The following is a 13,537-nucleotide window of genomic DNA, read 5'->3' as shown; positions in this document are numbered from 1 at the left end:
GCTGGCAAGTCGCAGAAGTGTACCTATGCCTAGAATGGAAATAGGAAGCACTCTGTGACCCATTAAAATACCTTCTAGATGAGGAGGTGTTTGCAGAAGATATCCGGCGGGAGAGAGAGAAAATATAGCATCAGTATGCTTCTTGATCTGGTCAACCAGCTCATCAACCTTCTCTCCGAACAGATTATCCCCCTGGCAAGGGGAGTCCGCGATTCTCTGCTGGACTGAATGGTCCAAGTCAGAAACATGCAGCCATGAGAGGCTGTGCATCGCTATACCTTGGGCAGAGATTCTGGATGCCACGTCATTAGTGTCGTAAGTGCCCCTGGCCAAGAACTTGCAACATGCCTTCTGCTGCTTGACCAGCAGGTGAAAAGTCTCAGCCTGCTCCAGAAAAAGCACGTCAACCAAGCTAGACAGCTGCCTCATTGAGTTCCGCAAGTAGATGCTCGTGAAGAGCTGGTAGGATTGAATACAGGTGATGAGCATAGCAGCCTGATATATTTTTCTCCCAAAAGAATCCAAGGTTCTAGCTTCTCGGCCTGGGGAACCAAGGCATAGTACCTAGTACTCTTGGCTCCCTTGAGAGCGGCATCCACCACCATGGTGTTGTGGGGTAACTGAGACTTCGCCAACACAGGTTCCCCATGGTTCTGATACTGGGTATCAATCTTTCTGGGGACCACAGGGACAGAGGGGACGCCCAGTTCCGCATGAGAACTGCCTCGAGTACCTCGTGAAGAAGAGCCGTCACTGCCTCCTTACGTGGACAGGTGTAGTCCAGGACCTCGAGTATCTTAGCCCTGGGTTCATCTTCCATTTCTACGGGGAATGAGATGGTCTCAGGCATCTCCTATACAAAAGAGGTGACTGAGAGGCCCTCAAGTGGAGACAGCCGTCTCTTAGGTGGAGGGGAAGGCTCAGAAGGGATCCCATAGGACTTATCAGAGGAAAAGTACCTGGGATCCTCCTTCGACTCCCTTGAGCATTCCTCCTTGGTGTCAGATAGCACCTCTCTTAGGGATGTCCGAGACCGGGCCCGCCACGACATCAAGGAACCGATGGCCTTGAGAACGGAGTCGAGAAGTTGGCTCCTGCCTGAACTCCGGCGAAGCTTCCTCCAACGACGTCAAAGGAGAACCAGCCTAGGTGGCAATCGACACCGGAGCCGCAAGCGGTGCTGGCTTTGGAGGCCGAACCGCGGGCTGGGGGCCGTAGCAGAAGGAATGGCAGGCACCTCCGATGCAGATGCACATCGCTGCATCAAACCCTCCAAGAGCTCTGGGAGCAAGGCCCAGATACACTTAAAGAGCCACCATCAGTAAAGACTGAGGGACCGGTGTGGGTTCAAGCTGACGAACTTTCTGGGGTGCGGGAGCAGGATCTCAACTGCTGGGAAACACACGCGCTAGCACCTCTTGAATGGAGGCGGAGCGATCCTTCCAGCACTGATGCTGCTCGGGTGCCAGATCTCTCCTTGTCCCGGAGCTCCTGGCACCGTGTGTCAAAGAAGAAACACGGTGTGGAGGAGTGGCCTAGTGGTTAGGGTGGTGGACTCTGGTCCTGAGGAACTGAGTTCGATTCCCGCTTCAGGCACAGGCAGCTCCTTGTGACTCTGGGCAAGTCACTTAACCCTCCATTGCCCCATGTAAGCCGCATTGAGCCTGCCATGAGTGGGAAAGCGCAGGGTACAAATGTAACAAAAATAAAAAAATAAAAATAAGATTGGTGTCGGTGCTTCTTGGCCTTCGCCCGATACACCTCACTGAGACTCCTTGGTGCTGATGAGAATGACATCGAATCCTCACGTCGCCTCGGGGTCAGATCTAACGAACGCCAGTTCCGGGGGGCCTGCATAGTAGGAAGCCTCGAAACAGGTGGAGACCCACTCGATGCCTCACTGCTCCCGGTGTCTCTGGGCCTCGAAGCAGCTATCCATACCTTGACTCCCAATGTCGATGTCACTGTAGAAGGACCGGACTGAGCTCCAAAAAGTTTCTCTGAGCCTCTTGGGAAATGTGTCCATTTCTTCATATGAAGAAAAAGGACTCAATTTTGCGGGCTATGGTTGGGCCCAAGGCACTGAATACACCAAGAATGTGTATCAGTACCCGAGATGGTCTGGTTGCACCGAGTACAATGTTTGAAGCCACTGGGAGTCTCGATGACATGGAAGGGAAGATGGCTTCGGCTAAATTAAAAGGCTCGATTGTGCCTAAGAAAAAAATAAAGGCACAAAAATGGGGAAAACCCGACCGAGCAAGCCTAAATGCGGCCCATGGCAAAAATTAAAGAAAACTTAGACACGGGCCAATCAAACTAAAAAGGATAAGGCTTGCTTTTTTTTTTGAGTGAAATAAAATGAGTCAAGGAAAAAAAATCAAAAAATAGCCATACGGCACAGAAAAAGGCTCTTTTCCCGGGCGCAAAAAAGGAGATGCCGACGAAACTGTTGCTCCTCACACAGAGAAAAAACAACTGAGGAGTGCAGTTGCGCGACAGACGGGAAGACACTCCGCGAATGCGCACTGAAAAGCAGCACACGCAACAGAAGGCTTTTTGCTATCATGTCGGTTCCTGGGCCGACGCAGATTGTCGACCCACTTGTGAGTATAATTAAGCTTGTCCTCGGAGAATATTTATATAAAAGCACCCTTTATGTTTTTAATGTATTCTTATAATGCAAAATTCTAAGGGGCAGATTTTCTAACGGGTCTAACTGGCTAACTGTTAGGTGGCTAATTAGATCCAACCTTCTAAAAATGTCCTCTTTAGGCAGTTACATCTAGCCATTCCTAGAGGCATAGTTGGGTCAGGCGACCTTAGCTAACTACTACCTGGCTAAATTAGGAGGCTTTCCCTGGGAACATGGAGAGCAAGCTTAAATTTAATCACCTATGTTATTTAGGACAGTATTCAGCCACAATCTAATCAGTTAGCCTGCAGTCAAATTTTTCCTAAATATAGCTACCGAGCAACTTAATGAATATTCACTCTCTAAAGATCAGCCACAGGTACCACTATTATTTCCCAAGAATTAACTCAACTTTGCATCATGTTAGATAATAAAATATTGGATGATCAACATGTATATGTTCCTGTAGAATGTTAAAAGATGTTCTTGTGGATTCTAGAAATTCTGTGGTGCTTGAAAGATATTAACAATACTTGGGTCAATATTCAGCAACACTTATCGGGGTAGGAGCAGCACCTATCCAGATAAGTGTCACTCACTCAGCCTATACCCAGATTTTTAGCAACATTATTTGGATAATGCTGCTGAATATCTGGACAGATCCTCTTTGGCACCATCCAAGTAGTAGCGGATCAGTCTGGGGGCACAATTTCCAGGTAGAAGCAATAATCAGTCCATTAACTGGGTACCTACCTAAATAAAATCCCAGGTACCAGCTGCCACTGAATACCTGGGTATAAAATTAAGTAACATGGGCAGCATTTTAAAGCATCAACCACCATGGAGTTCCAATATTGGAAAAGGGGGAGATTTTTTGTCGATACATTTCTCTTACTAATCTGGGAAATAGTTGTGATCTTAGATAGCAAAGTTAGGTCAACTAGACAGCTTGCAAATAATCTATTTTAGGGCTATGTTGCAGTTTTCCAGCTAGCCTGAATAATACAAGAAGGGACTAGATGTTGTTAAAGTTTGTAAGTACATTGAGAGAAACTCTAGAAAGCACTGTTCTACAACTCGGGTTCACACAGTGATAAAGATTCCTGAGGACAAAACAGATACAAATATATTATGGATCTTATGACTGTACTCAGTCGGACAGAGATGTGTGAATAGTAACACATTTTGGTAATGTTTGGTTTGCCTCCATTGTTGCATTTATTTTATATACTTGTAATCGGTCTTTGGAATACACAATTATAGTAGGCCTTTAAGTCAGATATCATTTAACTTGAACCATGTGGTGGTTGAATGAAAGAATTCCACGGGGAAAACAATATAGAGCCACTTGTTTATTTTTTAACAGCATGTCATATATTCTTCATGCACTTTCAATTCCATTTTGTATTCCTGGTCATCTATATATTTTACATATTTTACATTTTTACTGTTTTATGTTTTAGGATATAGTTACACTACTGTATAGATATATATGGTTTTAATTAAGTAATTCTTACCATCAATTTGACCTTTTTTATGGTTTCTTTATTTCATTTTTATTTATATTTATGTATATCCATTTTGGGTTGTTTTTTTTGTAGACTCCTGAGGCAGGCACTCTAAGCCGAAACATGGTGCTGAGTCGAGTCTTTTTATGCAAACAGTAACAAAACGAGAGTGTTTCATACAGTAGAAACAAAGTAACTGTTTAATATGTTACTAGTAAAAAAGGCCCGTTTCTGAAAGCAATGAAACGGGCGCTAGCCAGGTTTTCCTCAGAGTGTGTGTGTTTTACAGAGTGTGTGTGAGAGTGAGTGTGTGATAGAGAGAGAGTGAATGTGTGTGTGTGACAGAGAGAGAGTGAATGTGTGAGTGTGTGTGACAGAGAAAGTGAGACTGGGTGCGACAGTATGTGTGTGAGAATGACAGTTAGTGGCAGGGCCCCCCCCTCCCCTCTCCCATTTCCCCCTCCCAGTTGTAGTGTTGTGCGTCCCAGTTGCAGTGTTTTCCGTGCCCCTCCCTCCCAGTTAGTGCCTGTTTCTGCAGCACCATTGGCAGGTGTGTGTGTCTATTCGTAAAGTGTCATAGCTCTGCCCGCGACGTCATGACGTGTTTACGCAAGGGCGGGGCAGACACTCATGTGGGAAAATTCCGATGTACACCATCTCGGAAGTTGCAGCTTCATTAGAACGCAGGGGCTGTGAATTATGTGCGGATGGGGTGTGGCTGAGGGTGGGTGTATGAGTGACAGTGAGTGGTGCATGAGTGAGAGTGAGTGGTGCTGACAGCCTAGCCTACCAACAGTGCAGAGCTTCAGTGTTTCCGTGCCACAGACTGAGCTTCAGAATGTTGGAGGCGAGAATTATTTATATAGATGTTGTAATGGTAGCTGGTTTTATATTTTATGAAAAAGATTTGCAAGCATTACATTTTTGAGAGTTGCACAATTTTATTAGATTTATGATCTATTTGCATTGGTTGATCAATAAGGATCTAATTAATGTTCATGTGTTTTGGGACGTTTTATAATGGGGGAGCAGTACTTTTGAAGTTTCAACTCAAATAGTTTAAAAATTCTCTATTGTTTAGTTAGTTCAGAAAAAGTAAATTTCTTTGCCACTATTTTAGAGATGTTATGGTAGCCCCTTGCATTCAGACTATTATTGCAGGAGGCAGGTCAATTTGGGCTTACCATCTGCTGATTGGATGTTTGGCCACACGTCATCACGTTACTCACTGGATTTAAGATAGCTGTTCTTTTGGCTTTTACTTTTGGCAATTTTTCAAGTGATGGTGTTTATTGTGTAGCGTTTTAAATGTGACACTGTTTGGGTAAGTTTTAATGTTTTAAATTGCTTCCTTACATTCTGAATCTTCCTGCCAGCTGTGGAGTACTTGTAATTTGCTTCATCACTTTTAAAAATGTGTTTAAAATTAGTGGCTCTGGGGCTTGCATCGGCATTGCGGAGGCAAGTAAGTACTTTTGTATTTTGTTTTATCGTTACCCGCACATTCTGAATCTTCCTGCCAGCTGTGGAGTACTTTTTATTTGCTTCATCACTTGTAAAAATGTGTTTAAAATTAGTGGCTCTGGGGCTTGCGTAGGCATTGCGGAGGCAAGTAAGTCCTTTTGTATTTTGTTTTATCGTTACCCGCCCTCAACGTCATTACGTTTAGATGCGAGGGCTGGGCGGGTGAGCGATGGTATTCATTAAGTGTCATTGCTCCGCCCTCGACGTCATGACGTTTTGACGCGAGAGCGGGGCAGGCACACATGGGGAAAAATTCCGATCTAGACCACCTCGGAAGTTGCAGCTTCATTAGAACGTTGGGGTTGTGAATTATGTGCGGAAGGGGCGTGGCTGAGGGCGGGTCTATGAGTGAGAGTGAGTGGTGCATGAGTGAGAGTGAGTGGTGCTGACAGCCTAGCCTACCAACAGTGCAAGGCTTCAGTGTTTCCCTGCCACAGACTGAACTTCAGAATGTTGGAGGTGAGAATTATTTATATAGATATGAATTAAAGCATTTTTTCTACATCTTTTAAGTCTCACTGTCTGCTGAGCCTTCTTCTGTTTCCTGCTTTTTGGTTCTGTACTTAACTCGAACTATCATAAAGGCAAACACTGACGCTGTATTATATAATCTGCTATATTATATACTCAAGAGGCTTGAGGTTATATTAAATCCAAGTAACTTGGTAATAGGTGTTGAGTCTGGATAAGTTGTGTACAGCATACAGGCCCAGTGCTAGGGGGTGACAAGCAGGGTAACTGCCCTGGCCTTCAAGCTCAAGGAGGTATACGCTGTAGGCAGGCTTAGGGATTCCTTCTGTAGGTTCTGCCATGGGTCCCTGCACATCCAACACTGGCTCTGGCCTTCTGCACATCTTGCTAGCTTTACCTTTACTTTTATTTTCTTAGTTTGGTTTAAGAATGTAAGCTCGCTATTCAGGGCTCGGACCCTGTTTTACAGGTCAGATGTGGACACAGTGACATTTGTTTATTTTTTTTGTTCTTTTGCTCCTTTTTTCTTACATTAAACATATAAACTACTACAATCTGTTTTCTTTTTCAAATGTATTCTTGAATACCTTAAGTTTAAATTTAAAAAATAGAAATAAACACACTCAGGATTCAACTGCTCAAAGAGCATCCTCTATTTTACATCTAAGAAACAAACACTGAAAAATTTACAAGATCTCATTTTCACTAATGAAACTCCACAGTGTTTTATAATGCTTTCCCCTTCTTTCATTCTTGCCCATCTGAACATTGAGAAAATTCCTAAAGGAGAAAAATATACTTTTACTAAATAATCTGAGTAAACCATACCTTGGCAGTAAAAACTGCCTGCCGAGCCTCTGGTATCATATAAAGTTGCTGGATGGTGGATGCCAAGTAACAAGTTGCCCCAAGATTAGTGAGACCAACGAATCGACATTCAGCTCGAACATCATCATGAGGCCAGTAGTCCCACTTGTAAGGTGCATGGGATGCTGGAGACAGTTCAGAGGATAAAACAGTTGTAAAAATGTTTTAAACACAGATTTCTTAAAAACGTAAAAAGCTGTAATAGATTATCCTATGCAAATATGATGGGAAATATGCAGCAATGTTCAAAAGTTTAGGTTCCCTGGTCAAATTGCATGTTTCAATGAATCCCTAAGTGACTACAAGTTGACACAACCACTACATGCTACAAAGTAGAACTTTATATCTTTCTCTAATTTCTAATGCAAAAATGATGGTTTATTAGATTTAATATGCGTCTTTTGAAAGTGTCAAAGCGGTGTACAATCCTATATAATAATTCTCACCTCCAACAGGATGTGCCTGGGACCATGCCTGCCGGAAGTGGTCTGCTAGGCAGGCATGCACTGACCTCAGTGACAGACAATTTGGCAAAGCAAAACAATCTGAGTGCTGGCCATTAGGACACAGGGTTGATAGGAGAGTTTTAAAAGATTGAAGAAACCGAAAGTGTTAAATGGGGGGAGGGGGGGAGTTCTGAACGACTGAAAGACATGAACATTTGGGAAAGGAAAACAATTTGAATGTTGGCCATTAGGACACAGGGTAGATAGGAGAGTTTTAAAAGACTGAAGGAAACGAAAGTGTTAAACTGGAGAAGGGGGGGGGGGGGGGGGGAGTTGTGAATGACTGAAAGACATGCAAATTTGGGACAGGAAAACAATCTCAATGCTGGCCATTAGCACACAGGGTACATAGGAGAGTTTTAAAAGACTGAAGAAACCAAAAGTGTTCAGGGGGGGGTGGGGGGCAAGTTCTGAATGAATGAAAGAAATGAAAATTTACGAGAGGAACACAATCTGAATGCCGGGCATTTGTACACAGGGTAGATAGGACACTTTAAAAAAAAAAAATGAAGGACGTGAAAGTATTACATCTTGGGGAAGGGGTGAGGAGGAAAGCGGTGGGGTATCCGGATACTGGGCGTTAGGGCCACGAGGGTACATAGACTTTTGAAAGCCTTAAGGAACCCAAAGTGTGGGAAGGAGGAAGAAAAGGAGGGGAGGGAACGGGGTGAGGGGCATTAGGAACAGGGGAGGGGGCCCTGTCACACACTCTCATTCTCACACACACACTGTCACACAGACAGTCTCACTCTGTCACACACCCGCACATTCACTCTGGCTCTCACTCTCAAACATACACACTCCCAGGAAAACCTTACTAGTGCCCATTTCATTCATTCCAGAAACGGGCCTTTTTTACTAGTATTCCAATAAAACAGAACATAAGGAAATTTGGAAAAGAACTACAATGTGGGACAGGAAAGATAAAAGAGAACGTAGAATGATGGGGGAGGAAGGTAGCTGACACTGTGTACTGATTGTTTGCTTTACCTGTGTGCTCTGCTTTAGTTTTTTTTTATCTGTCTTTTCAGACTCCCGATTGCCTCTGAAGCCTGTCATTTCATTGAAATCCTGCCTCCTGACATCCCCTACTCCCGATTGCCTCTAAATCCTGTCCTTTCATTGAAATCCTACCTCCTGATGTCTCCTACTCCCGATTGTCTCTGAAGTCTGTCATTTCATTGAAATCCTGCCTCCTGACATCCCCTACTCCCGATTGCCTCTAAATCCTGTCCTTTCATTGAAATCCTACCTCCTGATGTCTCCTACTCCCGATTGTCTCTGAAGTCTGTCCTGTCATTGAAATCCTGCCTCCTGTCTCCTACTCCAGATTGTCTCTGAAGCCTGTTCTTTCATTGATATCCTGCCTCCTGACATCCCCTACTCCCAATTGCCTCAGGAGGCGGGATGTCCCCTGCGAGTGACATCGCCTGTAGCCACTAATTTTACAAGTCTCTCTGCAGCGTTCGTGTCCCAAAGGAGCGCAAACAAGGAGCAGGTCATGTCCTTTGATGAGCTCCTTGGGGCGACAGCATTAGAGCAGTCTCTATAGTGCTCTGCCCGTTTCCTTCTTTTGGCTTGCTGCCTCCTAAGTGTGCCTGTTTGTGACTTGACTGTCTTCCCAATGGCATGCATACCCAGTTATCTGGGGTCTCCATCAACCTCGTAATCCTCTTCTGTCCATACCCCGCCCCTGCACTCTGACTCCATGTTGCCATTGCTGGGTTCAGCTACTTCATCGATTGCTCCTTCCACCTTTCCAGCTGATCAGCTTCCTGCTACCATCCTTACCTTATTTATGCTCCTCAAACTGCCAATCACTTTGCTCAAAAACTGCTCTACTTAATGACATTTTACTTACTCACCCTAATTCCCTTTTTTTTCCTTACTGAGACCCAGCTCCAAGAGGGTGACGATGCATCTCTCTCTCAAGGTTTGCCTTCAGATTACTCTGCTTTTTCTTCACCAAGACAATATCAGAGAAAGCGTGGCAGCCTTGCTTTGCTTGCCCCCTCTTTTTTACCTATTTCCCCTATGGCTCTTGATAGCCCTCCCATTTTGGAACTTCTCTTTTTGAAGCTTGATATGTCTCCTAGCCTGTATATTCTTCTGGTCTACCTTCCTCAAACCCCACCTCTCTCTGTCCAGGAGACCTTTGTGTCTTGTCTTTCTGATATTTCATTGAGATGTCCATCAATATCAAAAAAAGAGGGAAGTTCAAACTACTTATTGAAAAATACTAATAAAAAAAGGTTTGAACTTATAATGCTGTGTAATGAATTTCCCACTCCGTCGCACTAATTTCACAAAGGAAATAGTACACTAATACTTGGCAAACAGAACCTCAAACTTCCCAGTAGGGGAAACTACCAAATGTACTAGCAAATCCACTACTTTTCAAAGGGAACAGGGTAATATCATTGGTGCTTATTGATCATGGAAAAAGAAAGAATCACCTGCCAAAACTCCAGCTTAAGGTGGTTCAAAAAAACCTCTATTCCAATCAAAACGTTCTGCATGTTCTGCTTGATTTGCTCTCCAGTGGTCGGGATTGGATTGCCGTTACATTGGTGATAAACAGAAGCCCTTATCCAGTTGGAAAATAGATTTGGGTCAAGCTGTCCGGAAAGTTACTAGCACGGATGGGACAGCCTGCAATATAGCTTTATTGAACAGCTCTTGAAGACATCCACAGCTAAGTTCTGGTTTTGTTTTTTGCTTGTTCAAGTTACTTAGAACAGTTTTAAACACAACGGTTGTTCTAGGTTGTGTGCTGTGGTGCTTTTCGTGAAGCGATAGTCCCATTTTTTCTTTTGCCTATGGTGGGGGCTGTTGTGATTAGCACTGTTTGGGGAGAGTTTTTAATTTTTTTTAATTTTTTATTTTTCAAAATTGTTTGATGTAGCAGACTCTTCTAAAATACTGTACTTTGGTCTGGGTTTATTCTAAGGTTTTGATACTGTACAGTGGACTCCCTACCTGTCCCTTTTTTCATTGGAATATAGTTTTTTTTTTTTAACCACCTGATTTTCTCCTTAAGGTAGAGTTTTTGCGGGTGATTCTTTTTTTTCCTTTTTCCATGATCAATACGAACCAATGATAGTACCCCGTTCCCTTTGAAAAGTAGTGGATTTGCTAGTACTTTTGGTACTTTCCTCTACTGGGACGTTTGAGGTTCTATTTGCTAAGTATTAGTGTACTATTTTCAATTATGAAATTAGTGGGACGGAGTGGGAAATTCATTATACAGCATTACCAGCTCAAACCTTTCTTTTTATTAGTATTGAGATATCCATGACTTCTTCTCCTTGGGGATTTTAATATTCAATTTGATCTCCCTTTGTGCCCTTTTGATAAGCAACTTTGTTCTTTCGTTAGTAATTTGGGTTTTTCCCAACATGTCTCAGCTCCAACCCATTCAGCGGGTCACACTTTAGACTTAGTTCTCTCTCACTGTCTGGATTCTTTCTCCTTTTCTGATCTTTCTTATACTCCATATCCCTGCATGAATCATTCTCTGATTGCTTTCTCTCTGACTATTCCTTCCCTCTTCTTCCCTTTCTGTCTGTTCCATGAATCAAGGTCCTCTTTTCCCTACACCCTTCTATTCTTCCACTTTTATTTTCGTCATTTCCCTCTGAATTTGTTACCCTGCCTGTTGATGATCAGGTCTCTGTTTGGATCTCGACCCTGCAGTCGGCCCTTTCTTCCCACGCCAGTACTGACAGATGTGCCCACCGGTTGTTCCTCTCACCCCTGGTTTAAAGGCCATTTTCGACTTCTGAAACAACAATTAAGGAGAGCTGAGCGGGTCTGGAGAACTGTTTGGGATTCCTCAGCCCATCTATTTTTCCAAACAAGGTGCAGTCCAAGTATTATTCTGACATGATCACAAGGTCTGCTAACCGTGCTCACCAATTGTTTTCTCTGGTCTCCAGATAGACTACATTGACTCCAGACCGAGTCTTCCCTCAGGCGCTATCAGCTCATGATTTCTAAACATTTTTCTCCTCAAAGGTCTCAGCACTGCGGTCTAACTTCCCATCATCCCAGTTCCCCTTTCTCCACCAACCCCCCCCCCCCCCCAAGCACCCCTGATTCCTCTTCCTCCCAAATCATTTCTTCCCCTACTAACTCCTCATCTGGGTCTTCTGTTTCTCTTACCCATCAATGGACACAGTTTACTATTCCATCCATGATACCGTTTGACCAAATCCTTCAATCTTCTCAAAAGACTGTTCACTTGATCCTGTTCCTTCCCACTGGCTTTCCCCTTAATTCACATGGTTTCAGCCCTTTAGCATATTCCATAATTATTAATAGCCTCACTTCTGGGAGAATGCCCTCCCAGTGGAAGACAGCCTTGGTTCATCTTTTGTTGAAAAATCAGTCCCTTGACCCAGCACTCTTGAGTAGCTATCATCCTGTTTCAAATCTCCCTTTTCTGAGTAAACTCCTAGAATATTGTGTTTTCAAACATCTCTGAACACATTGAGTCTTCTAACATGATTCACTCATCTCAGTCTGGTTTTCGCCCAGGGTACTCAACAGAGACTGTTATCGCTTCTCTGTTGAATGACTGTCACTCCACAATTGAGCATGGCAAAGCTCTTCTCCTAGTCCTGTTGGATCTTTCTTTTGCTTTTGATTTGGTTAGTCACTCTCTTTTGCTATCCCATTTGTTCTCCCTGGATCTTTCTGGTACTGTAGCTCTATGATTCCATTCTTTCCTCATGGATCGTGTCATCCGGGTTTCCCTCCCTTCTTCCCTTTCAGATCAAGAACTCCTTTGCTATGGTGTTCCTTAGGGTTCTGTTCTTTCTCCTTTGCTCTTTAAAGTTTTCCTTATTCCTCTGGCATCCCTTATCCAGGAGATGCATGTGAAATGTTATATTTATGCTGACGACATTCTGCTGGTTTCTACCCAGGACCCTTATCAGCCAGATTTCAGCTCTTTGCAAAGAGACTCGATGCAGTCTCCTCTTGGCTTTTTTCACACCATCCCCACCTTAACAGACAAAAAATTTCACTGGTCATCGATCTGCTCCTTCTGTTGCACCTCATGGCGTACCCATTCACTTAACTGATTCCATGAAATACTTTAGGGCACATTTCAATAGTGCATTAACTTTTTCTTCCCATATTTCTGCTGCTGTTTAAGAAGTGGTTTTACTCTCTTACATAGTAACATAGTAGACGACGGCAGAAAAAGACCTGCATGGTCCATCCAGTCTGCCCAAGACAAACTCATATATGTATACCTTACCTTGAATTTGTACCTGTCCTTTTCAGGGCACAGACCATATAAGTCTGCCCAGCAGTATTTCCCGCCTCACAACCACCAGTCCCGCCTCCCATCACCGGCTCTGGTACAGACCGTATAAGTCTGCCCTCCCCTATCCTCGCCTCCCAACCACCACCCCCTCTTCCCCCCAACTGCTCCACCACCCAATTTCAGCTAAGCTTCTGAGGATCCATTCCTTCTGCACAGGATTCCTCTATGCATATCCCATGCATGTTTGAACTCCGTTACCGTTTTCATCTCCACCACCTCCCGCGGGAGGGCATTCCAAGCGTCCACCACCCTCTCTGTGAAAAAATACTTCCTGATATCTTTCCTGAGTCTGCCCCCCTTCAATCTCATTTCATGTCCTCTCATTCTACCGCCTTCCCATCTCCGGAAAAGATTTGTTTGCGGATTAATACCTTTCAAATATTTGAACATCTGTATCATATCACCCCTGTTTCTCCTTTCCTCCAGAGTATACATGTTTAGTTCAACAAGTCTCTCCTCATACGTCTTGTAACGCAAATCCCATACCATTCTCGTAGCTTTTCTTTGCACCACTTCAATTCTTTTTACATCCTTAGCAAGATACGGCCTCCAAAACTGAACACAATACTCCAGGTGGGGCCTCACCAACGTCTTATACAGGGGCATTAAAACCTCCTTTCTTCTGCTGGTCACTCCTCTCTCTATACAGCCTAGCAATCTTCTAGCTACTGCCACCGCCTTGTCGCACTGT

General features: G+C 43.9%; 1 protein-coding gene across 1 annotated transcript in view; it reads right to left on the bottom strand.

The window, feature by feature from the left end:
* The window catches only part of USP34 (ubiquitin specific peptidase 34), a 1,418,841-nt gene that overhangs the window by 503,985 nt on the left and 901,319 nt on the right, over positions 1-13,537 (bottom strand). The window contains 1 exon segment of the mRNA XM_030196176.1: positions 6,967-7,130. Within this exon segment, the coding sequence (XP_030052036.1) occupies positions 6,967-7,130 (164 nt within the window).

Source organism: Microcaecilia unicolor, chromosome 3, assembly GCF_901765095.1.
Source record: "Microcaecilia unicolor chromosome 3, aMicUni1.1, whole genome shotgun sequence".
Lineage (NCBI taxonomy): Eukaryota > Metazoa > Chordata > Amphibia > Gymnophiona > Siphonopidae > Microcaecilia > Microcaecilia unicolor.
This window is presented reverse-complemented; position numbering and strand designations above follow the sequence as displayed.